Genomic DNA, 27855 nt, shown 5'->3' with positions numbered 1-27855 from the left:
TAAAGAAGATGAAAACGATTAATAATATCTGCACACCTTGACACGATAGAACGTTTAATAAGAATTTATTGCACTTGATTACAACGTCCTCTTCACATATCCAAATGTCCTAATGATAATCTACGTCATGAATTCAAAGTATGATTCGGCTATTAGTCGCAAAGTTATTAGGTAAGCAAATACAACGTAATGGATGCACATAAAGCCAAAAGATATTTCGACGTGAAATAATAAATATGGGTATTCCTCGAGGTACAAAGCTTTCCAGTTCATGGAGTAGAATTAAGTCACCCGGTAGGACGGGCCGTGAAATCCATCTTTTCCATACCGGAATGTCCCTTCGCTGAGGTCGTGAGATCAGTTCCATTTCAAGAGGCCATTTCCTTATGGCTGACGTTACAAAAGAGTCCCCTGAGTACGAAGCTAATATCACGACCCAGCCGTAACTTGAATAAATGTGGCCACAGTAGATGGCTGGTTACACGCTACTTTGATACATGATTCTCTTTAATATCTAAGGGGAATACTTATTTTCAAGCAATAAACGAAAATGGATGAATCACAGTTATTCGAAATTCAAATGGATATTGACTCTGTATTCGGCCAGTGCGTGTCTTCACGTTCTCGACGGGTCCTTCTTCCAACTCGCATGCGTTGGCAGTTTCGGTGGCTGATTTATCGTCATTCTGCTCTTGCAGCACTTCCGGAAGGTAAGTCGCCAGAACGCCAGTCTAAAGTCCGCCGAGTAGAAGGCGTAGATGAACGGATTTATCGCCGAATTGATCCAACCTGATAGTAAATTTGAAAAGAGTCAAATCCTCTTCCATCCTTGCTGGTATTCAGCGCGTGCACTAAGGTGCCAGGCCGTAACGGGAAACTCAAGACATGATTTTAGGATTACCAGAAGAATAGGAGGATGAAGAAGAAGGAGAAGAAAAAGGTGAGAATCAGAAGTATGGTCGAAGCTAGACGTGATCTAGTGAGGGAATCGAGCGAATAAAGTTATAAGTAAGTTTTACGTACCCAGCCAGGTCAGTGCGGGCATCAGTGCATCCGGTGGTGCCATCGGCACGAATGGGGTTGCTAGGTATAATATAAAAAATGGCAACCAACATGCTACGAAACCACCAACAACAACAGCTAGAGTCCCGGCAGTTTTAGTCTCACGTGCTACCCTGTTAATGCAACTCTGTTGTTGTGTGCGTAATCCAAGCTTCTTGCACGTAGTCGAGATTTCCGGTTCGTCTGATGGTCGATCGCAAGATGTGCTACCCCTTTCCGGTACAGAAGTGTTCTCTGAGCGTTTCATTCTGATACTCTTGGTACGATCCCCCTGAACACACGGAATATATCTGTATACATATAACCCAGGTACATTGCCAAAGGAACAGTTCAATCTATAAGCTCGATTAGACCCGTAACTGAACTACGAGTTTTGATTACTCATTAAAAAAAGAAAGGTCAGTAAATTCTTACCAAGACAGTCAGTCGTCGCTGAAGATTCCTCGTTCCCCCAGTCTCAAGGCTTCTATGTCTTCGAGCGATGACGCACGAGATCCTTGCGTAAACGTAGAGCATGACTAGCATGGGAAGGAAAAAGGAGCCCATAGCGGAAAATATCACATAGGAAGAGTCCATATTGTAAGAACATTTCCTTCTGTCTCTATTCACTGCGCGTGGAAAACACCCAAGTAAAGGCGGACTCGTGATGGCGCCGGCAAGTATCCAGACGACGATAATCATGACGCCGGCTAACCTCTTGCTCCTGCGACGTCTACTGTACACCAGCGGTTGGGTTACGGCTAAGTACCTGGAACAATTCCGCAACAACTGTAACATGACCTTTCGCAGGGGTTTCTTAACAAGAGCTTTGTCAAATTTCAAATTTCAGAGAATTTACACAGCGGACGAGCAACTTCGTACTAATCATCTCAAGACTACGTGAGACAACTGCAGGATAAATTTGGCTTACCTGTCTATGGAGATGGCGCACAGAGACAGGATGCTGGCCGTGCACAAGAGGATGTCAAGGGATACCCAGGAGTCGCAGAGGATCTCACCTAGTTCCCAGGTACCTCCATTCAGCTTGATCGAGCGAGAATAAAGAAGGGAAAAAATGATAAGACAAAAAACCGCAGACAGATGAATAAGGTTTTCGCGATCGCATACAAAGATTGAAAATTTCAAGATGAATCTTTGAAATAATTTTCAAACGCCCTCAGAGACGTGCCCTGAGAGACGTGCTACTTCTTTCTCGGCATCCCGACGAGGAAGCAAACGAAGGAAATACAGATAAGCCATGGCTGTTGCATTTAGATTGCCAGAAGCTGAAGTGCTTCTCGTCAGTCTGAGTAGAGTCGATTTCTATTGTCCTTAGAGCGTCTTGAAGGTATGCCACTTAATCTCGGTCCATCATTCCTCTGCAGCACGTTAGGTATTCGCGACTGTTTCTAGACCAGCTTAAGTCCCTAGGACGGTGGGTAGTGTAAATTATTTATTAGAATATAAGACTAAGGAGCATACTAAAATAGTAACGTAATCATCCATTTGTAAAACACGGCGTCTACAAATCGTTTAGCGTCGACGCGATATCACTCTCGGTTGTTTCAGAGGCTGCACTCGCAATCAGCATAAAATTTTCAGAACTTCCATCATGCTCGATAAACCATGGAAGAGCACTTGGGATTCACTCTTGTCAGTACTGCTTTTCAAAATAATTAATATCACCTCTCAACCCGGCACTTCCGAACTACCTTGAGCTCGATACCGCAGATTCAAAGCAAACTCTCTATACTTCAGTACGTATTTACTTGATCTCAGCCATCGAATCGCAGGCGAAATTAAATTTTCAAGAGATTCAAAAGTCTCAGGAAGTTTCTACGAAGAACGCTGTCGGGATTAAAGTCCGTATAGGTTATCGTCTGATCCAGCGAGAGGGAGAACGCAGAAAGTTCAATCTCCAGGGAAAAGTCGGAAGAGAGAAAAGGGAGCAGATAGAAATAGTCATATAGCAAGTAAGTGTGGGAGGTAGAAAAAGAGAGTGAAAAACGATCTCAGTTTAAACCCGTGAAAATGATTCCTGTGAATTTGACTCGGCGAGTGGCGCAAATTGTTAGGAAACGTCAGATCAATACCTATACACACCTACGTACCCTAGATTCCAATCTAAATGTAAAACCAGTTCTCGTTATCACCATGACAATTGCTAATCTCAATGGTACTCACTGTAGGATTCTTGATGCCGTAGGATAACAAGCTTTAAGAACGTTTAGCAGCCAATAAAGGGGTTATCATCCCTGCTATGGCAGACTACGCTACTGTAGACCTTATAACGTAATACCGATTGTTATCAATGGTAGCAAGGACAGGCATACTAAACATCGAGTAAAGGACCCTGATACGTACTATCGCCACGACTTAACGAGCTTCCTCGTTCTGGATACCGGTTGGACAGTGTGAGTCAGTGATTAGTAGTTACTGATGAGTATCTGTGTACCTGCAGTAGTACGGCCGGTGGCATTACTGCTAAACCAACCAATAAATCGGCGGCGGCCAGACTGGACACGAAACAATTAGTGACGGAGCGCAGCCTCCTCGTAGTAATTACTGCAGCAATCACCAGGGTGTTGCCAACCTGTAGAATTGCAAGGTAAGTCTAAGTGACCGAGAACCAAGTAAATTTTCAAGCAAAAAAATATATTTTTGCAAGACTGGATGTCATGGATAAAAATATACAGTACAACTGTGAAAAAAAAGGATTGAAAGAAAAACATTTTTTGCTTCCAATTTCGTGATTCGATGTTATTTTTTTTCAATCTATGTACTCCGTACAGATCGACATACAGATTCCATGATATCCAGGGTGCATCGTGTATATAAGCAAACGAGCTCCACTGCAGTAGGCAAGCAGGACAACCGAACAGGCACACGTAGAAATGCTTTAACGGGCTTACAATAGTGATGACAATAAGCACGGAGAACAAAGCGGCGAGTACAAGATCCGTCCACTCGGGCAGGTAATCCAGCTGTGGATTTTGTTCGACAGTCGGTTCCGAACTGTTACATCTATAGTTACTGTAATCCGCGGTCTCGTTCTGCATCGTACTCATCTTCGATTCGGCCCCGTTGAATCCTGGCCATGTGTGATCCTGAATGGAACCACTGAGCTTCTTAACGTCCTCCCGTGCACTGTCGTTCACGTGACGCTAAAGCGTCTCAATCTCCTATTCCCATCTGTAACTGGCTCTCGATCTCTCCTTCCATCCTTAGTCAAATTTATCTCTCTTCCCGTTACGTTTAATCGTTACAGCCAAGCGTTAATTTCACACGTACAGCCAGTCAGTGTCTTTTTGGATGTATTTCGCTTTGTTTAATTTTACATTGCTGCAGCCCAAAGCGCTTTTACTCGGAAAAGCTCGGAAAGTAAGAGGCGTGTGTTCCTTGATTCTCATATCTCACTCGTATACATACGTATATTTATGCACGGGCGATTTCACGCTGAGCTCGTGTAACTAAGAGAGAACAGAAAGAGAATAGATGTAGGTTATGCTGTGGCTAATGCATTATGGGCTTAAACATTCGTTACGAAGAGTCATGCATATATCTATTTTGAATTTTGCCGCCACTTATTATAGACAATGTTTAACCGTTGGGTCTGTAGGACTGTTTTATTAATAGCGCTACTTTGTCAAACGAATAAAGTATCGATCGTCTAGCCAATGAGTAAATAAGCTGAGGGTTTCAGAGCTTTCGCGATTACCTTGATTTATATTGACCAGTAATTTGCATGCTTTTAGGGGAATATGTTAAAGGGATAGGATAGGACAGTTTTAAAAGTAAAATTTGAGTAAAGAATTTTGTGCCTCGTTGGAATGAATCGATCGGCAGGGTAGGTCATTGAAGGTTTTGCCGTCAAGATGGGTGACTTACTATTTTCGACGTCGGTAAAGTTCGTGAGGGTTTTGCGAGCTTCGGATTCTGTAGACGGGCACGTCGGCAGGGGACGTCAAATTGTTTGGAAATGCTTGAGCGTTTCTCTAACCTTCACGGTATTCTTTGTACGTCGTTGCCGGAAAGTCGTTTAACGCCGTGCGAAGGCTTCTCTCGTTTCTCGCCAACTGTTTGCGAATTGTAAACCATATTGCTTGGCGCTGGTAGTTTACTTGCAGTGAAGAGTGGACGAGTTGGGTCTGTGGTTGGGCGATGCACTTTTTCGCAGAGCAACGTCAGACCACGAAAGAAGATTAAAAAAGTAGAGTATATGGTAAAATACGGAAGCAGTTTAACCACGGCGGTAGGAACGAATGTATATGTTTAACTGGAGGCTGGCTTATTTTCTTTGAAAAAGAAGTGCAATTTTTCCCAGTACCATTTGAGTGTACATCATCAAACGTCAAAATAGCTGGCCGACACTCGCCTTTTATCGATATTGACATTTCTTTGCCAGATTCTTGTTTACTACAGGACCCGGCTGAAAATTGAAATGGCAAACTAAAGTTGGTACTGTTTCAACGGTTCGGTTATTTAGTCAGGACCGTATATCGAGGGCAGTATATGTCGAGTAACAATTTCAATGAAAAATTTAGCAAAGAATTTAAATATAGCAGTGTCCATTACTACGATTGCCTAACAATTGTATGTGAAGAAAGTTCTTTTGATTTTGAAAATTATTAAACATCTGCGATTTTAACTGAACGTTCTTTTCGTTTATTTTTAATGGCGTTTTAAAAAATGAGTTTTAATATATGTATGTTGGAATGTCAATATTCATATTTTGACGATGATAAGGGGTCTACCGATAACAATGGTAGACATCAAGCAACCCCAAACTGTCTTGCCACAAATAATTTTTATTAGATCAAAAATCAGCGGCTCGTGCTCATCTGTCAAATGTGTCAAGCAATTGTGGGTCGCGGGTACCGAAACGCCTGAGAGACGTAATTTTTTATTGGTTACTCAGGTGACGTAATATGTTGATCTTCTCGTGTGCTTCACTTATGGATATTTATTGGTGATAGTTTATACTGGACAATTCCTTGCAAAAATATTTTGCCAGAAAACCGATTTTTATGATCCGTCACGGTGTCAGTGATCGCATAACTCGACAAGCTAATGACGATGTATATTCATTAGATTTTATTTCTACGTCAAGATGTTCATACTCTCGTAAGCAGTGTCTCTGAATTCGGGACAAGGGTCTACTAACGAGTCCGCGGAAACTTATGCAACAAAATATATACCCAGGCTTCATCAACGAAGCACGTTACTTTACGTAATGACCGTACGTGAAGTTTTTCTAGGATCTTTGTACATAAATATACAAAGAATCAGTCAAAGTTATTTTCTGAATGATTGTCAATTTTTACATGTAATCAATGGATACGTCATAATCATAGTTCAGAAAGATCATAGGAGAGACCATTACGTCAATTCTTAAAACAGGAAAAGATGACGTTTCGCAAATATAATAACGAACGGAAGTTTTTGATTGAACGAGTCAATGCGATAATAAAAATTTAAAAAATCTTTTTATTCAAATTCAGCATAGCTGTAAAAGCTCCTATTAATTGACCACTTCCCAATTATCAATCAAATTCTCAATATCGTCTTATTGATTGCTTGTAGATTATTCAAGTGGATATTGTTGTTATCTGTTATCAAATTGTCGTATATTGCTTTTAGCTGAAAATTCAATGAATTTATCTCCTCGTATTTATAACTCACGATATAAATGGTTGGTAATTGGAACTAAGTGATTGCTAAAGAGTAAATTCACGTTATTGCTCTATGAGTATTTGTAGAGTTTTATATAAAATATTCATTCCTAGTAATAATATGTATATTTGAAATATGCAAAAATTTAAATTTTCCAAATAGCTCATTAAAGTCGATATATAACGATTTATATGTATCATTGATTGTATTTCCATCGTGTGGGATTTCAGTAGGATTAACCAATTATGTGCGACATTTGAGAAGAATATTCGAACATGATACGTTGATCCTACTTTAATCCTGCACAATAGAAACGTATTCATTGTCACGTACAACTGAATAGGAGGACTTTTAGGCAACCTCGCGCAGCAACCATCCCTGCAGACTGAAATAGAATTTACAGTCGTCGAAAAAGCCAGCCGAATGTCTACAGTGTGTGTACCCTTTGAGTTTTCTACAAAACCTTTGGGAAATTGAAGTTACCTTCACCGGAGAAAAGTACGTCGTAACCATTCTTATAAAAAGACTTCGTAGAAGGATCGTTATGACATTTAAGAGACCATAGGGGCTACCAATTCTTATACAATTAAATTGAATAAAATAGCCTGACCAACCGGCATGAAGCATCCAGACTGGCTATAAGAATTCGAGATACTTAAAAATGAGCCAATTTTTTTACATTTATATTACTGTTCTTTAAATCATTTAATTCCTCTAACCTAACCTTACTGTCCTTAGCCGACACAGGGTAAGCCTACATGCAAATGTTATTAGTCATATTTCTTAAAGAAATATAGCAGATTTTTCGCATTCGAACCATAAATACATTTAACGTTTATTTTATCGAGCAACCCAATTTACACGACAGCGTAAAGCCCCTGCGACACGGTATGCGGCCAGGAGTAACCAAAAGTTGGCAACAGACAGGCCTTAGGATTTATAGCGTAGAACATCATACTTTCATCGTACCTAGAATAATACGTAATCTTTGTAAAATTGTACAAAAAAAAATATGCAAATTTTAAATTGACCGCGAAAAACGAGAGGGTCGATATTTTTCGATTAAAAGGGCCAAGGACTAATACATTATACATAGCATATAGGTATATTCAGCAGTCTCAGCTTTTTCAGCCATTCTCAACAACCCTTTTGCTTCAGTCTTCTCTTCAACTTTGGTTATTATTATTATACAAGCAATAAGGGCGTTTCGTCGTACCGAAGATAAATTGCTTTCAAGGCCTACTGACTTTGCGACAGAGAACTGCACTGCGTCGCAAAGGACACCAATATTTTTTTTATTACGAATTCGTTAGCGCCTTCCTCAACTGGAATTAAACATTTTTTTTCTTTCTATCTTTAAAAAAAAATTCCACAGGCTCATCGTTCTTACTTCTCTTCCTTTTCCTCTTATCGATCCACTCTTCTTTTATATGCCGAGAGACAAAAAGTAAGGTCGTAAAAGTGCATATCTACTTAGAATAAAATAATACGTATGTAATTTTAGCCAGGACACATTGTAGAATGTAAATTTGTCCTTGGAGAAAAATAAAACGCAATGTAAATTTTTCTTCTCCAAGCATAACCGAAAATCGGAAGAATTGGATATTTGCGAAATATTATTATCAATTCTACATTTTATACTTGACTTCTCCTTTAAATTACAATCTGCGCGTTACAGTTCGTGAAAAAATTTTAGAACTGCGCATGCGCGTTTTTACAATCGCAAATGCATAAATGCATGAATTTCATGTTGATTGTGTCCGAACATCATGGTTGGCTTTTAATCTCTAATTTTTTTGTTATACATAAACGATATACTCGAATATATATTTGCATGTGTAGTGTGGATGGCGTAATTACTTTATGGCAATTACGTAACTTGGATTTCAAATTATTTCGTAATAATGCACGGGGGCAGCTTGCGACTCGTGGGACACTAATCTCTATTTACCCGAGATCATAACGGTATATAACGTGTATTTCTACCTCCTGAATTTCGTACATAGAGAATCGCCATAATGGAAATTGCCAGTTTCGTAAATGTAAACTTGGCGCTTAGCGCGGCATAGAAATTCATAGATAAATCTGAATTAACATAAGGACCCAAGCATCGCTATGAATATTGGTACAATTGGCTAGGGGTTTATCAGATAGGATAATGAAACTTCAATTTTGTCACTTTACCGCTCATCTAGCGAATTGAATCAAATGACATATCCGTATACGGATACGTTAACGTTTCAATAAAATGACAACAGATAGCAGCACTGCTATTGGAAAATAAACCGGGTTGCACTGATTACTTTAACCAGAAACTATAATTCTTCGTAGTGACTCAAATATCTGGAAAACTAGGCTAACCGGAAAGCCAAACGATATGAGAAACAAGAACGAAACGTACGATCTTTCCACGTTGAATAAATGCGGGATAAGCTGGTAATAAAAAAGACAAAATTTAAGCCCAGTCTAAATCCAATATACCGCAAACCGCTTGTCACTTTCCAGTATAACCTTATTTACAGAGCGGTGAAAATTCTTGTTCTAACCAGTCGACCATACTCGGAACGTAGTAGAAACAAAGGTACAAAAAAAAAATGAAAGAATCTAGTAGACAGTTGTCGAATAACAATTAAACGACAAAGTAGTGCTGAATTAAATACTGATAATGAAATCCAGACTATGCGTCATTTATCAAGTATAGAAAGAACACAAGCTGTCCAAAAGTCGTCCTCAAGACGTCTAATCCCACTGACGTTGTCTTTTAGACAGCTTAAAGATGACTGTCCTACTTGCAACTGCAGTTGTCTAGCAATCAACTACACGTAGTTGAGCCAAGAAATTTCAGTTGCTAAAATATCGACGCGTCGCAGTAAATTCACTTTGAATGGGTTAAACGGCCAAAATAAGCGAGACGTTGAATTCATAGGTAAAAATATAATGAAGCGAGGGATATGGACAAAGTAATACGAAAGAAAATTATGAACAAAGATAAAAGTATAATTAGGATATTTCAAACATAAATATCACTATCTATATAGTCTATGCCGAAAAGTTTATCGTGTGCCGATCCCATTAGTATTAAAAATCCCACAGGGCTTTCCGACATGCCTGAACTATCCATCTAGACGATACTGGTCGCTGCCTATGTATGCACCATAGCGCATATAACAGGGGACGGGGGTAATTGCACTCGCCACCGGGAATATATAACGTGGTATGGTAATTTTTTTAGGAGATATATTTTCCACCCCGGGAAGATTCCACATCGAGATTATCCATATAGATATAGGTATATATATATGTATAGTCCATGTTAGTTCCACCCGTTAACCCTTTTCACAACCAATCTCACAGCCATGATAGGTAATAATGACTTGAGGTCAAATATTTTTAGGTGAGAAATCCGTCACTTTTATAGACTACTAATTACGCGATAACCTATCGGTTCTAACGTAATTCAATCACCCCTTTTTTAAGTCATCGTTGTCATTCTTTCATTGATATATGATCGTCGTATTATTATTTATATTTTAAAAAATCACTAAGGTCGATCTACCGGGATTTTTTAGTAAATTAGAAATTCAAGGGAGAAGAACAGGAGAAACAATCCTGGCTGTGGTAACACCTTCGTCCCTGACGCAGACATGTCGAGTACTCCAAGTACTGTCGAGCTTTTCTCTGTCTAATCTAATTAGTTGCTAAGTGACATCCGGCGAGACCTCAGGAACGTTTCATTAGAACGGCAAATTCGGGTTAATTAATCTTCTTGGCTCTCACAGAATAAACCAAATAGAAAAGGAAAAACAATTGGTCCCCTCGTCCAAGGTGGCTATTACAGATAATATTGTATTGTATCAGTATTCTTTTCTGATTTTTCCTTTTATTCTTTTCATAGCTTTGTACGCTTAACACGAATGGTCGTCTTACACTGTGAATATTTTCTACAGCGAAGTCTTTCAAATTGAACATAAATTTTACAAAATCGAAAATCCATGATGGAAAAAGCATGATAATATTATAGCTTGATCGAGTCTTGAAGATGTTGGATAATGGTGTCGACTAGGAACGATATAGAATAAGAAGCAGAACGCAGATGGCGCTCTCGTCGTCACATAAAAGAACTAGAATAATCCTATGGAAAATAGATTTTGTTATATGTTCTGCGAAATAAGATACTTATCAAAACTCTTCATAAACGCAATATTTCAAATTTTCAACATTCTTATGTACAGTTGACATGACATTTCGAAAGCTCTGGAGTTCGAACATGGCATTGGGAGTAATATGGCCTATTATGACTTTATATGACGTAGTATGACTTTCGATTAGTTGCACAAAACCTATAAAATATTTCTAACCTATAAAACTTGAAAATATTTTTCTGGCATCCTCATTTATCACGTAGGACGTTATAGCTGATATCGATGATGTCATCGATCCGTTATCAAAGTCAATCTAATCTTTATAGCCACGCATCATATCTGGAAAGAAAAAGACTTTGATTTATATTTTATCACGAATTTGTATATATATGTATATGAATATTCGAGGTTAGAACTTCGTGTTCTTATTCTTGTCCGGTTGAGTCTATCTTCCTTCCAGGTAAACTAACAAGCACTGACTCACTTTCAGTTTGCGATATTTCGCAATTAACGTTCTAGTTGATTTATTTAACACGGAAGGCGCTGCGGAGGCTAATCCGAGTAGTAAAATCGAGCGGCCGCCCTCTAAGAATAAAGAAGATAAGAAAAGTTATGGAATTATTTTACATCCCATCATGCCGCGCGAACCTTCACTTTACTCCGGTAACAGCAGACTTTTTAGGTTAGCTACTGAGTTAAAGTAGCAAATAAATATGGATACCGTTGGCGATTTCTCGTCGAGCCCGTTAATGGGATCCTTAAATTGGCAAACCTGTGTCCTCTCCTACCCTTTATGATACTAGCTATATTGGTACTATTGTTCATTTCTTGTATTCGTCGTAATCCCAACTTTGTTGAACCACATTGCTAACACGGCAATGCAACGTGTAACATGTACCCAATTCTGACTACACTAATATATCGGTACACCACCACTTGACCCTGTATATCCCTGATAGTATATTGCTGCCTACACTAGATAATAGTTAATGCAATATACGTCACGAACTGCCATGATATAAGCACGCATCTGTAAGCATATGTGATACGATCCTGATAATGCAGATGTACAGGAATCACAATTTAAAATGAACCGCTAAAAATATCATGTAAAATTCAAGTTTTGCTTGAAGCATGGAAATTTAATATACATAGATAATTTAAGTGGCTTAACGAAATAATATATGCGCAAAATTAGATATCGATTGACAGGCGATTGTGTACCAAATTTATGACATTAAAGGGGTACTCTACTTTGGAGGTAAAAAATTGTATTTTTTGTGAGATCTTTTACGACATTTATTCATAATATAAATTTGAAATTTTGCTAATATATTTAGACATTATTTGAAATATGTCTATTTGTGAGATGAGCTGGAACTAAGTTGTAAAACTTGCAATTTTCAAAATTCCTTTATAAATTATGAAACGATTTTAGGTAAAAAACTTCGAATGCTTTATGTAATTTAAAAAAAAAAAAACTTTTGCATATATGAGCATTTTTATAGTCCATGCCATAGTGAGATATGCGTTTAATAAGCATGAAAAATTGATGGTCAATATTGTTACCTTCTCCCGTACCTCACGTTGAGCACTGGTGTCACCTTTAGTGCGCGGTGGTGAATCCTTATGTTTCACCATGTGACGGACGTAGGATTTTCTTAAAGAGCTCGTGCTCTGGGTGAACGAATCGGATTTGTGGGTGTTTGATTCAACCGTTTATATAGTATTTTTAACGCTTTTTTTGTTTATTAAAAGAAACGGTGTGTTTGGCTACAATTAATTATTCACGCTTCCCTCAGTTAAGTTCGAGAGCGTTCGTCTTACTTCAACCTTTGATTTTATCCTTGTCTCTCGTGGAAGAGTGGATCATGAATTTATTGAACTGATCATATAGCTTGCCGCGCTTTGTGGTTTGCCAAGGATCGTTCTAATGGGTATTAGGTATAATTTCTGTGGGGCATATAGCTAAGCTAGCGTAATACTATCCGCCAATGTCGCACAGGCACCTGGTATTTGCAGGAGATATGATTCACAATGGAAATTGGTTAGTAATCCCACTTTTAGGAAGAGATTCAGACGTGGCAACGCTATGTCGTCCGCCGGTGTCGTTCCGTGATTCAGTCGTTTTTTGGATTAGGAAACCGCGTACAGCTGTCGGTAGTGCTATCCACCCGCTGACGAGGTATCTGTAGGTAGGTTGGTATAGGAGACTTGAGAGGCAAGGTGGTCGGGTGGTTTTTCCAATGCCCGTAACCCTTTTTGTTCCTCTCGTCCCCGTTTTAGCTGGTAGGTATCGTTTGGAGGCGTTATGACTCCAACGAACCCGTCCAGACTATTCAGGGAGGATTAGAACTCCTTTACTTAATTCCTTTGAAATCCTGATCTTTTCTGTCTCGAGCTTCACCGTAGGAGGTGTACTAATCGAATGAAAGTCTTATCGCCGTTTCACTCGGCTCTTATACTCGCGGAGCGTACGTTAATGCTGAATTTGAATTTTTTCTATTGTTGCGTTGCCCCATCTATGAGACCCGCCTGTACTATCTAGTTCGGGTGATTTAAAATATCTTCCCGCGTAAAGTTTAAAGGGACTCGCAATGTTTTGGTCTTGGGTTTGTTTTTCCTCAGAATGACTTTGGCTCATTCGCACCTGGCGCATTCCATCATTGGGAATTACATAATCAAAACAAAAACATTGCGTACACGGTCATAATAAAAATAAAGAAATCTACGCTCTGTTGCTTTACAATATCTTTGGTAGTTTTTGAAAAATCAACAGCGTCAGCTCGAAAAATGTCGTTTGGAGAAAAATTTTTTAAATCTTGTTTTATGCCTAATAATAGATTTTAAAAACTTACAGGTAATTAGCTATTTCAGGGTCACATAGTCCCCTTTCCAACTCCTCGTGGCATGTCCATGCCATACAATTTTCGCTTCTCTTCCCTTTTTTGAAGCATTGGACGCACGACGCTCGACCGCCCCTATTCACCTTTTCTTCTTATTATCAATAAACATTTTTGCTTGAAGACTATATTCAATTTCTTTTAGCTCCATAAGTTTTACAAAGGATCAAAATCCATAATTAAATACACAGGCGTTAAAACAGTGAATATTGCAATAATTTTGACAGATTAAATAAGATGTTGAAGAGCAAATTACCAGACAAGTTTCATAGACATAACTTTACAATACGAACTTTTCCAATGGAATGTTATATGTTCTCAACAACAAAAAGAAACAATATAAATTCTACGCCAGTTTGTATTTGCGTGCCATCCTCTTTATCCCAGATAACAATTTTGACCCTGTTACGAAAAAGTCATCCGAATGGGTTACATCTGTCCGTCAGAAATGAATCTTAAAGAAATCCGACGTCCGAAAGTTGACTTTCGGATATGGATTAACTTACAGACAACTTTCTAGCGGACGTACACTACCGATCAAAAGTTTAGGTTCATCTCGCTTTCTTTCTAACGCTCCCATGACCGCAGTTTGAGAAACATCACATTTAGAAGCAATTTTTCGCGTTGAATAACCTTCTTCGTGTAATGCCACAATGACTGCTCGTGTGTCTACACTCAACTCTGCTTTTCGACCCATTTCTCTACGATTGACACATAAAATATGTAGTTTTCTTCACATTTCAATAATGAGATGATATTTGTCGAATTACGTCAATTTAAATATAAATTTTTCTTTAACAGTAACGATTTTCAATATGAAAAATGTTCTACTTACCTTTTTGTAAAGAAAAATATGAAAAACAATTGGAAATATAACTTTTGGAAAGAGCTCTTGCAGTACTAAGATGTTAGACGTAATATGCACTGGACGCATCGAGAGAATGCAACCTGTCATAACAAGTTTGTGCTCGATCTACGCGTCTCCTAAACGCGTCAAACTCCCTCCTACACTTTGACCAGTAGCGTGTATCGACTTGTTATAGGTAAGACGCACGTGCTTGACAAAATTCATTGAGTAGCCGACTTAATTGTGTAGAATTCAAAAATAAAGCAAGTGAACTTCAACTTTTGACCGGTAGTGTATGTAACTCAATCGGAATTTTTTTTTGTAATATCGTAAAAATTTCTACCTGAGATCTCACTGCTATAAAGTATCCGAAAATACGAAAAAAAAAAAAAAAATGAATTTGTTGAACCCCGCAATGTACAATACCCCGTTACAGGCATGAAGCAAAGGCTAACAAGAAACTAGAACAATGTTCTTTTGCGTGACTCAGGTTTCACAATTCGGTCATTTTATAATACCTAAAATATGATCAGCAACAAGCACGTGAAGATACAGTTAAAAGGTGGTACATATTGCTGTCCCGTGAGTATTCAATCGTCGTCAAACTCAAAGTATTACAGTGGGACGCAGGACTAGGGATTTTAATATGTGAAGTTGAAGAAACCATTCCCAGTTTAATTTCTATTTACGCCGTTCGTGCTCGTTAGTTATTTACTTCATACACGGTAAAGATGTATAATCTTGTGTACACCGAAAATAAACAAGATACTTATTAGTTTTCAATAAATACAACTCTGCTTTGACTGTATATTTTTAAAAATATAATTATTATATATCTGCGTGAAGTTGTTTAGAAACAAGATACCAGCAAAGTTTTAACTTTTTCAAAATAAAGCTAAATTTACCTGGTACGTTAACTCTAGATAAGCCTGTATGTTTTATATATAAACCGTGATATATATGTATATGTATATACAACATACAGGGTGAGTCGATTAACTTGGCACAAACGAATATCTCAGAAAGGAAGCATTTCACGAAAAAAATGTTTGAACAAATTTTGTTTGGCTTTGAGGGTGAAAGAAACTGCTGTGCCGTTATTTTTTAATCGCGGCGGTTTTCAAGGTCTTTCAAAAATCAACTTGACTTTTTTAAATGGGAACCTATATTTTTTATTGCAGATTGTTATGCTGTGCAAAAAACCAATTAACTTTTGTATGAAACATTTTTAATAGGACCAGTATTTTCAACAAGAGAAGAAAAAAATTTAACTAAGGCCTTCTCTGGGTTAAGAAACTTCGAAAATGCATTGATGTTGAAGGACACAATTTTGAATACTTATAATATTTGACAATATTAACAGTAAATAGGTTATTTACGCAAGAAAAAACTTTAATGAACTTTTCTTTTCTCTTCCGATTTTTGTATCTACAAAATCGCTATATTTATTAATAATCCCGGGGTCTACGCTTGATGTTGAAATAACATTGAAAATACTGGTCCTATTAAAAAATGTTTCAGACAGAAGTCAATTGGGTTTTTATATGGCATAACAGTCTGCAATAAAAAAAATAGGTGCTCCCATTTAAAAAAACAAAGTTGTCTTTGAAAAAACCTTGAAAACCGCCTCGAACAAAAAATAACGGCACAGCATTTTTTCCCAACCTTGAAACCAAATGAAATTTGTTCAAAACATTTTTTCGTAGAATGCTTCCGTTCCGAGATATTCGTTTGTGCAAAGTTAAACGACTCACCCTGTATAATGTAAATTTGATATCTGCATGAAGTGACTTTTTGTATATGAATAGTCGACAATTATATTATACTGCCGTAATTCTCTATGAACAGTATCTAATGCTACTTAATGCCTTAATAATATCTCTGTATGTTTATACAGAAATTTAATACCACAGCCATGTCAAAGGGAAGATTGCTTAACATTAAGATACGAGCATACACCATTGTTATTTGCTTACAATGTCTATTCTATTTCAGCTACAACTACTTCAACGTTGCTAAATAAACTGAACACTGTTATCAATGCAAATCTCCAAATCCTACGATTATATAATTTTATTAAAATTTGAATTGGCTACGTGTAGCTTCGTGCTATAGTTTTGAGTAAAAAGCTAAATCCTTGTGACTATTTCTAGAAATGAGTCTTGCATATTTCTGGACTTTTTTGCACAATCGCTACTTGAAGTAGAGTAAAATGATAGACTCTTTTGAGTAGCCATATTCGTCCAATACTCAAAGCTAAAATGATACTTCAAACTGCAAGACTCATATCAATATAGGAACTAATCCTGGATATTACATACGTGTAAGTCAAATAAGAAGATGTTGAGCATGTGTGAATATTAATTTCTCTATGTACAGCGAATCTCGAAGAATTTACAATTTTTCATGAAAATAGAATTTGACAAGTTTCTTGTACGAAATTTCATCAAACATATAACGTATTTGGATTTGAATAAATGCAATAATGTAATTCCCCCTGGCAAGGATTTGTATTAATTCCTATCCTATTCTTGGACCTATCTTCAGCACCCATAAAAGTACTATGAACGAGTCACGATCAGCTCCTTAAAATTATAACGGTTGACAAAACACTGTTCACTTTGAATTAAAAAAAAAACGAGGTCTGTGCGAGAAGGGTACCAGAGTTTGCCAAGGGTCGAGACAGAATTCAACAAGGAACATGAGCCCATAACTCGTGAGCGCAAACCCAGTTTCCGTAGAAACGTTAAAAATAAAGTTATTTGTGGATACCATAAATTACTACAGAGTTCATTCGCGAACCCATGGGTTTCCAACCCTTCTAAAAGTGCTATGAGACTTTTTATTTTTTTTAGAGGTGAATGTAACGATTGTCAGTCGATTTTTTGCTCCATAAAACCAAAGTTCATACAGTATTTTCATTAAAGCTCGAGTAGTTATTGCAATAATTGAAATATTACTATACACTATATACGATTTACCTAACCTTTCTAGCATCCAATCGGCGTTAAGCGGCAGGAACGTAGTCAGGGAGACTAGTCACCCTAGACGTAGTAATCACTGGCTACGTGGACGCAAGTTTAGCGACAGCAGTGCCACCGTTGGCAAAACCCGTAAGCTTCAAAGGTTTAACGGTCAATGCGGCAAATCGGTCAATGCTAGAAGTATCAGTACTCGATGTAGGATTGAATATAGAACGCGAGGGTATTCCAGGGTATTCCATGAAGTTAAGTCATCTGGATGAGTTGAGATTCATTTCTGATAGCGTTCCATTAACTGTTTAGAACGGGTTTTTTTAAATTTTCATGGCATAAGTTATATAGTTTATTTTATTTAGAGTAGTGTCCTGAGACGTTTTTAAGACACGAAAGAATATGACTTCGGTGTAAATGTCAGGGCGCATATTATTTTGTACACGAATTAATGATTGTGAGAGCGGGTAGTGGAAATGACAAATGATTACTTTCACGCGTCGAAGCACACGGGACAATGAGAGGAGGCCTTCTACCAAGGGATGGTAATTACATTGGTAACCCTGATAGAGGTGATAGTTGTTGTGGTTCTTCGTCAATACTGGGGCTGAATGCTACATCAAGCAATACAGGAACGCCTATTAAGTATGTACATCCATTATGTATAGATATATATGTTAAAGTTGTGGCTGACACCTGGGATGTTGCTAAATGAAGGCAGTGAGATAAACGAGGCCAAGTAACCTCTACAATTTGGAGAACAACGTTATTATCGACAACGAAGTTCCTAATCTAGTCGACCTTTGCACATAGAGCCACCTCCAAAGAATATTTTCGAATAGAGATACTCCAGGACCTCACCATGTGCTGCATAGAATGCGCACCGAGTGTTACCAAGTATGCCGTAACAGAACGGAATTATGTTTATGAAGAATGGTTCTAGAGATTTTTTGATACTGACTATACGTATCAGTAACGTAACCAGACAATGCATAATGACAGCTACAATTTTGCTTTTGAAATCCTAAAAATGACTTGGATTTCGGTATTTTGTTTGGGTACGTATATTTATAATAAGGAATTTGCGTCTAATGTATTATCATGACCGTTTTCTGTAAACCGTCACATAAAAATTTTAACTGTGCGTTGGGATACTTATATAACGTTGCTGAGGACTCGAGACAGGAACCATGTAGGATGAGAAATTAATGGAGCAAGATGATAGGCTGAAGCAACCCTTGTAATTTCCTGAACAATGTTATTATCGTGTCCCTAGTTTTCAGGTCTTTTCGACCATTAAATTCAAGAGTTCCGACACTTCGTTTACACGCGGGATACTATAGGATTCTCACAAAGGGATGTTTCTTATTTATGGAGAAAGCGAAGAGAAGAAACTGCTAAGTCTATAATACTTCTGTATACGTGTATACAAGTGTATTTAAGTTTGCCAAGACAAAAAACACAATTTTTTAGTTTGGTACAACATTCAGCATTGTTGATGACCCTAAAAAAAAGAGGTGCAGAGGGCTGTGGACTAAATAAATTAAGTCTAAAACTCTAAAGGGGACCTTTTTGTTATCTATACCATTTTTCCAGTGGAAGCAAGGGGATGAGTATTTATTATTATTTTTGATAACGAAAGGGTTACAGCTCTTAATTTTACCTAAATCGTCCAATCGCTTTAACCTTTCATAAAAGATTGTGTTTTAATCAACAAAATCCCACAAAGTTATCTCACGTTATCCCACAAAGCTATAGATTTAACTTCACTTTGATGCACGTGTATCATTTGAAAAACTAGAATTCGGTACACTGAGTTAGTTTATTTATTTTTCCCCGTTAGATATCTCCGTGGGAATTTCATACGATTTGCCGACTACATGCGGATATTGCCAACTTTTTGCACAGCTACCATTTAGAATACAAATCCCATTCCTTTTTGTAGACCAGCATAGCCCACTGTAAAAACCTTTGCAATTTCCCGACTGACAGCTTTCGCAATATCATGCCGAGCAATGTTCAGCTCGGTTGCCAATCGATAATTTAAAAAAAAAAAACGTAACGATCATACGTCACGTATGTATCTATTGTAATTTGTACAACTACATACTGATAAAGTTTATTTGTAAAAAACCAAAAAGTCGATAAACAATGTCTAAACATTGAAATTTTATTGACGATAACAATACTTTATGCAAAATTTAACTGTACGTCTCAGACATTTTTTTATTCTGCTTTTTAATTGTCATTCATACATTTTTTTAAATTCACTACTCCTCTCCTTAGCCCTTTCGACTGTAATATTTTGTATTGTATGTTTTGCATGTCATATGCATATCAGTTGTATGCACGATCGGTACATGTCACTTGTCAGATATTAAATGGAAACTATATGTAGGGCTTCTTGATGCAAATCTCACAAAAGTTAAAGTTTCTCAAAATTTGCTCATTCAGACTAATTTCATGACAAAGGAACCTCTGATTACAGTGCTCCGTCAGAGACTTACACTTTGATGTATTGTCTCTTTGTTTCAGCAGGTGCTATACGATTAGTACGTCGTTTGTTAAGAAGAAAGCGGAAGGCCTTTTTATTCTGAAGAATGCTGATCACCCCGACCTAATAATACGGACAATTCTAGAAAAGACGAAGAGAAATGTGCCTCTGAATTTCGTAATCCAATCGTCCAACTGCGATGGTCGTTCGTTTTAACGGGCAAGTGAATTTTTTTATTTTTCGTTTCAAATGATTATATAAACGTAAATTTAATAGTCATTATCACTAAATTTTTTATCTTTCAATAATTTTATTACAAATGTCAAAGTAGCAAATTTCTTTTATAAATTTTAGGCACGTGTTTCTCGTTCTCGAAATTTGTCTAATTATCTTCTGCTGCGGAAATAATATTCGTTCGACGCAAATTGTATGTGGCAGCCATTTAATAATGAAATTATAAACTACGTGCTCAACAAATGTGAAATATAACAATAATATAAGTTTCACAATGCAGAGTCTCTGGACTAATTTCGATCGCTGTTAAATTTTATATATAGTATATAAATGTGATATTTAAAGTTTTCATATTTTTCATATACACCAAATATCCACCACGAGATATATGGAAATCCTTAAAATTTGTCACTGATGTAAATTAAAGAGGTTTAACTAATCCATTCGGCGATAACAAAGGAAAGTGGGAATTAAAAATATACAGAAGTAAAGAAATCCTAATTAAAAATAAATACAATAGACTTGCGAAAATTTATCTACTATACCGGAAGAGCATTGTCCACAAAGTCTAGTCTCGTTACAGTCGAAGAGAGTAGAAATAGTAATTTCCTTGAATCTGCAGACAATAATAATAATTGGACATCTACACACAGCTTGTAGATTGCAGTACCGCGACACCGCCCGGTATAAAGGCAAGGATATTTCTTAAAAAGATAAGTGAAAGCATCCTTGAGTGAAAATAACTCGAGCATCTCGTAAACACAGTCGCTTCCTTTTGTTGAATTAAAAATGATCGTTTCAAAGAATTGTTCAAACCACGTACTTTCATAGTGACGCATACTTTCACATCTCATTATATACTCTGTAACGTACATTTACAAGAGTATTGTCAAATCTGCACTATGGCGAAACAACTTGTAACTTTGTATATTTATACTAGTTGATAAACTCGCTCAAAATATACCAAATGTAGTACGGAAAAAGTTGAGGGCGTCCATGTAAAAAAGTTATATGTATATACATAGAGTTAGTCAGTACAAATGGTACAAATCCACCAGCAGTTAGGCGCAAGTGGCCTACACGTAGTGTAAGCTCTCGAAAAAATGACAGCTAGTTCACTGTGACCGATTCACATAAGCGCACACTGACAGTTCGCATAGCAATAACTTAGATTATTCATTATTTCAATAGTTAGGTTACTGAAATAATTAACAACCTCCTCCTGCCATTGACTGAGGAAGGAGCGAAGACATGAAAATTGAAAAAATCCAGGTCCTCGGATTTTCCATCATTCTCTGGTAAGCCTCTTCTGGGTCCATATTCTATTTATAAATTCTTACGAATTTCCAGAAATAACCTAATACTCCTGTCAATCCCCCTTTTAGATATCCTGAAACTGTCCTGAGAGTTATTGCCATCTGCTGTAAAAATAAATGTTAACTGATATTACATTTTGTCATTACAATGTTAATATTAACTAGTTATTTTAGTAACGTAACTACTGAAATATTTCAATAACCTAACTTATTGTTACGCAAACTGTCAGTATGCGTTTATGTGAATCGGTCGCACTGCTATGTCCACACATTGGAGTCCAACTTGCCGGTGCTGGTGCTTTTGGCATATATTATCTATACCTACATATATAATTTTTTATTTGAATTATATATAAGAGATCCTATATAATTTGTAAATAATCCATATATATATTTTTCAAATGGGTGGTTTTGAAAATTATATCGGAAAAGTGTGAATACCGTTCTAACTTTTTTTTCAGATAAAATGGTGTATTTTTGTTATTGTCCCATAAGTGTATATTTATGTGAAAAATTAGAAGCTGTTTCACTATAGTGCAATGTTTCTTGTATAAAATGAATACGCTCTTTTGCTGCGTTAGTTTCACGCGTCAAAAAATTTTTGTCAACATATTCAATATATTTGTCAAATATTCGTTTTCTGTCAAAATATTCACGCTGAAACCACGGTATCCTGATAGGAGTAAATTTACGAATAAGGCAAAAAAAGACAAGAAAAATTCTTAATTCATTTTTCAGGAATCTATTGAAACGACCTGTAGCATATGCACTGGGATTTTTGTTGTCTGGATTATTGATGAATATAACAAGGTGCTGATATGAATACTATGAACTATAGCTATAGCTGAATAATGGTATTCTTTTAATTTATTTCTTCTAAAGCTGTACCAACATGGCTTCCTAACCATTCATGGATACTAAGCAATGCTTTTTCTTCGGGCAATCATATCAGGTATAAAAACATTATAAAGATTCATGAAACTTTAATGTTCAATCCTTTCTCGTAGTTCCCACTTAGACAAGAATTCTGTGTTCTGCTTCCAAGTCATTTCCATAGATTGAATTTATTATTGAAGATCGCCGGGGGCTTCGAGTATTTCCTTAAAATTGAATGCTACAATCCTGCCTATGTAGCAGAAATCGATCTTACCATTTTACCAACTTACACAATCCATTCAAAAATCTAGGATGTACATGCCTGATATCCCCAAAGGATCTTTCCATGTCCACTTTCAACTATATCATCTTCGATATCCTTCTCAAAGGAATCTCAAACGTATCGTGACTCTGCAGACTCCTAAAAAATCTATTTCATATCTTCCGCTTCCGGTTAAAGGTCTATATTATACTCTCACTTGATTAGCAACAAAACTGTAAGATTAATAGTCGTTTAAAGTGAGATTTATGACTGTTTTTTTTTTTATATGGAAGAAAATGGTCTAACCCCACATTTTTATTATGAGTCAACTTTACCTAAGTTTACGTAATATTAAAAACATGAAAAAGACGGCATAGACCTTGCAGCATAACTTTATTCAAGTATATATATAGCATTTACGTAATAATAAAAGGCCATAGACATTAAATGTCAAGGAAGTATTGTGCAGCATTGTGTATCCATGTAATACTCGCATTGTGAACTTATATCACACGTGCTACATAAGTATATATAAAAACACAGACATACGAATAGCAGAGATAAATTCTACGAAGAAAAGTGAAGCAAGGCGAGCGCAAGTTAACATTACGAGTAAAATGAATGAAAGTATTCGGAGTGCCTTATTTATTTTCATGACGTATCATGAGTATATCGTGTCGCATTTTTTGTACATATACGAACCAGGGTACTCGGCATACATATTCATATTCATACGAATCCACGCATATATTCGCGATACAATATCACAGGGGAGCCCAGGGTACTGGACCGAAAAAGCTAAGCTTTGTCTACGGCCTGATTACTTTCTCGAAGGTTGGGCTTCGCCATGTTTAAAAATGCCAAGAAAGCCATTAGGTACTACGAGATAAATTACCTAATGAAATTAGTAACGTCCAAGAATAATCATGTGTATAATCTTAGGACCCGGGCAAAATTTCAAAGGATATTTTTGAATGAGGAAGACTCAAGTTTACATATAAGATACAGGAACCCAGAATCTTGCTACAGTCACGAGGAAGAGTTCATGGACTCCTATTCACTTTTAGTCGCTAAGTATCAACGAGGTGAAACTTAAGTTAAGCTTGTAATTAATTAAGTGATTACTGAAACTCGGGCAAGTTATACTACGAGGAAATTTAGATTTATCTGGAAGTACTTGGTAGATACTTAACGAAGGCTTACCTAATGGCTCCTATCGAGGAGGTGCCGGGAATATCTGATAAACGATAACCTCAAAATTTGGTAATGTAAAATCGAATGTTTTTTATGTTTCGTGAAAAAGCGACACGAGCTACCAGTATGACGATCGTGCGAAAAACAAATATTTCTTTTATGTTTTTTTATTCTTGCTTTTATAAAGTGTACTTTGCAGTTACTTTGTTCTATTTTCCTGTTTGTTTGGCTCTACGCGGAAGGTCGTATGTTGTAAAACAATTCAAAATGTTCAAAAATGAGATATTGCCGCGTTGAAACAGAACGAGGATAATATTCACAGATTAATGTGAAAACCTTCTAGAAGCCCAGACTCGGTCGGTATAATAAGTTCGTACTTTCGTTCTCTTTTTTCTTTCCATACTTGCTTGCGTACTTTCTATTCGCTCTTTCTACACTTCTTGATAATGGCTGGAAAAACAGATGTTCTCAACAAACACAATTTGCCAACTAAAGTCTCTACCTCCTTATCAACTTGAATGGCTGAACTTATGTCGTTCACTGCATACACGTGTCTTACATGTTTCGTTAGAAACGTGTAATGCGGTTTTAACTTTAGCAATGCATACATTATAGTTTCAGTATTCTAATAACGTCCAAGTACGCGGAAATGTAATTCTGTAAATTCACAACATTCTTTTCTCCATTTCTCTCCTTTTCCACTTCGCGGTTCAATATTCCATTTGCATCGTTCAGTCTGATTCAAATCGAACGCTACCCGTAGTCCCACGCCAAGATGAAACTTAATTAAATGAAACTGTACTTTGTCCAATTCCCGGCAAAGTAGCAAATTGCTTGAAAAACATTATAAAAAGAGGAGACAAATAAGAACAAGCAAATCGATCAATGGATGAATAGAAAGAATGGACGATGGAACCGAGCCACACTCCAGAACCCAGTTAACTGCTGCCATACGGTTGGATATACGTACGGTATAAGACTATGTGTCTTGTACCTTAAATTCATACAAATTTCTCGAAGTTAATGGACGAATCGTTAATTGAAATTGAATTTACTTGGATATTCGCAGTCCCAGTAGATCTCAGTGCTATATTTACAACTTGCTCGAAATTAATTGGAATTGGGACACGAACTGAAAATTGACGACCATGGGTTGAAATAACGACGCAGACGAACGGTTTTCGTATAACTAGTATGGAGTGATACAAAAACAGGGATCCTTTGAAGGAAACATACGCGTAATTGAATTGCCCGTCGCTAATCATTCGGGACGACCCCTTTAAGCTACGTCCTAATCCTTCGTATTTTCAACTATTCAATCTAGCGGTTTCTCTATGAAAAACTTAATGATCCATACATTTATTACGGATATATTATACTTAAGTACATACGCAAGTGATAAGGCTTCACCGCTTCTGGACGAGGTCCTTTTGATGTCTCTTGTGAGATTTTTTTTAGTATTTCAATCGATCATCTTCACCAAAATCTTTTCGATTTTTATTTATCACATGATATCTCACCTTTGTCCTTTTGCCAGTTTCACCGTAGGATAGAGTTATCTACGGTAGGACTGTATCAATATTTCAAACGAATTGTCAGGTCACGCGACCACGACGGCATATAAAACTTTCTCACTTCAGCCGATAATAATTCAGTTCGAAACTCAATTTTGCATTATGCGGATCATTCGTCATGAATACTCGATCTATGTTATTTATATCACCTAATGCCACAATTGAATACACTGCTGCAAAGGTACTACCAGTATTAGCTGGTTGCTCGTCACGCGACAGTTTTATAACTGTATTGAACAAATGCAGACGACAAATAGCTGTTTCCTCTCTAGCATGGTAACTTCTATGTCCAGTCCAATTGTTGATTTATCATTGGCAATACAATTAAAGAGTAACACTACAATTATATAATATGCGTAAAAGTGCTTTTCAATATCTCCAAATAACGTTATCCACAATAATTACATTCGTCAATAATTCTTATCATAATAAATTATTTACGTGAAATTTCACCTCGATATCTTTACGTTTCACTGTGTCAAGTAGACCTCGCAAGAATTCGCTGGTGAAAATGATCAAAGTCAAAATTAATAATGAATAATAAAAATGGCCACTGGACTTTTCTTTATAAATTATAGAACAAAAATATTAAACGCGTTTATATATCCTATAGAAGGAAAAGCGTGCTTACTGCACGGTGGTCGCGCGCCAACTGAAAATCCCAGAAACAACCCCCTGGGCCTCCACTCGGCGCTCTTATCTCTATAGAGAGCACAGTGCATACATATATCCCAATGGCAGTAGCGATTTCATTAGTCACAAGGTACAAGGTTTGTCATTGTAGAAAACTAATTGAGGTCTAAATGCACAAGTTCCGATAGGCGTTATCAAACCAAATGGGAGAGATGGCGTTATCTTTTCGCTCTCTCTCCCCCCTACCCCCCCCCTCTCTCTTTCTCTCCCTCCCGTAAACGCGCAATCTCAATCATTATGACTCTCTCATTCTCTCTCTCTTCCTGTCTATCTTTCTTCTCTCTCGTTCACAGCCTCTTCTCTCAACGGTTTAAACAAGCTGCTGCATCATTGATTCGCGCCCAAAATGGAGATGACCACGTTGACTAATCACAACGAAAGCTCCACCCTGAATAAATATGGACTTGAACCATAACCACGTTCTCGAAGGTAATACACACTTTCAAACAAATTTAATCCCTCGTTTACAAATTTATTTTAATCGAAGATTCTTCACAGCTTATATGCTTTGTTGAAAATTATGAATTTCAATTTTGTTATTTATGCCTTTTAGGCTCGTTTTCTTCAACGCGGTTCAATGCATAAACTCCGTTTATATTCAAAATACAAGTGCCTGATTGGCTAATAGCACAGTTAAACCGAGTTTACGCATTGAACCGCGTCGAAGAAAACGGGCGTCAAAGCTTCAAATGTACCCAATCAAATGGTAAGAATGACGTTTAGGAAAAAAAAAAATGTTTAACCACAAAAATAGAGCAGTCGATTTTATAGAGGTAGAAAGAAAAGTTGAAAACCGCCAGTGCGAATTCGCAGCAGTGTGTAGATACATGAGAGCTTGAAAAAACCAGTCATGGGGTGGATTCTATACTTGAATGGGAAACACGGTGTGTATAGTCAGTGCACTGAAATAAGCTAGCAGAGAATGGGTACGCGTACCAATTCATTATGCCAAGAGGGATGCTGCAGAGTGTTTCTAACTATACATGGGTACCTACAAGATGATCCATATGAGCTCTCATGTGAGAGAACAATTGTATCAGAATACGTGCAGAGTGCACGTGTGCGTTACGTAATAAATATATGAGACTCCAGTTGCTTCCCTTTCAGCAAGAGCGAACGCAACTTCTGTAATTCAAAGTGAATTAACGAATGTAAAAGCAGCTAATTTAATTTTCAACTTTTCCTCGTAATTTATATACGTGCACATACGATTGTCGTTATCATCGAAATTCCACTAGATTTTCATTCACCTTCAGGTAAAGCGATCCAAACGATGTAAAGCTTGAGTCTACTTTAAATTTTGGCTACCTTCGTTAAAATTGATTTGTATACAGATAGGCGTAAAATTTTAAAATTTTTCACTCTTATATTTAGAACAGGCTAAACCCTGAAATCCCTGCGGACCTGCTTTTCAATTATTTTTATGAACAAACGTCGTACGCGCACGCAATTCGCGACAAGTTCAAATGTACCAGTGTTAACGTTACACACGACGAATAATCTTACACACGGGTGTTTGTTCTGAATATAAATCGCAAAATGAATAGCGGAAAAAAATACTGAAAAAAAAGCAACAATTTATATAAATACGGCGATGGCCGTTTGATTATAAATTTCTTTCATAATAATAATAA

At 37.0% G+C, this 27855-nt stretch overlaps 1 protein-coding gene across 1 annotated transcript; it reads right to left on the bottom strand.

The window, feature by feature from the left end:
• Nucleotides 1-48: 48 nt before the first annotated feature.
• On the bottom strand, nt 49-27613 carry LOC107268675 (tyramine receptor 1). The gene is made up of 9 exons (XM_015741693.2): nt 27431-27613; nt 25346-26609; nt 4930-5207; nt 3954-4511; nt 3497-3634; nt 1973-2085; nt 1477-1810; nt 1024-1333; nt 49-789 (listed from the first exon to the last, which is right to left on the bottom strand). Exons 4-9 carry the CDS (start codon nt 4107-4109, stop codon nt 617-619), a joined length of 1224 nt encoding a protein of 407 aa, XP_015597179.1. The 5' UTR covers nt 4110-4511; nt 4930-5207; nt 25346-26609; nt 27431-27613; the 3' UTR covers nt 49-616.
• Between the last annotated feature and the right edge of the window lie 242 nt (nt 27614-27855).

This window comes from Cephus cinctus, unplaced genomic scaffold, assembly GCF_000341935.2.
Source record: "Cephus cinctus unplaced genomic scaffold, Ccin1 Ccin1_scaffold0577, whole genome shotgun sequence".
Classification (NCBI taxonomy): domain Eukaryota; kingdom Metazoa; phylum Arthropoda; class Insecta; order Hymenoptera; family Cephidae; genus Cephus; species Cephus cinctus.
Note: the sequence above shows the minus strand (reverse complement) of the source record. Positions and strands in the feature narration are given on the sequence as shown.

Coding starts and splice junctions, on each gene's coding strand:
- LOC107268675 (XM_015741693.2), bottom strand. CDS start 4,109: ATGAGTACGATGCAGAACGAGACCGCGGATTACAGTAACTATAGATGT. Junction 3,635..3,953: donor TGCTTATTGTCATCACTATT/GTAAGCCCGTTA, acceptor GCAATTCTACAG/GTTGGCAACACCCTGGTGAT. Junction 2,086..3,496: donor CACCGGCCGTACTACTGCAG/GTACACAGATAC, acceptor CGCTCGATCAAG/CTGAATGGAGGTACCTGGGA.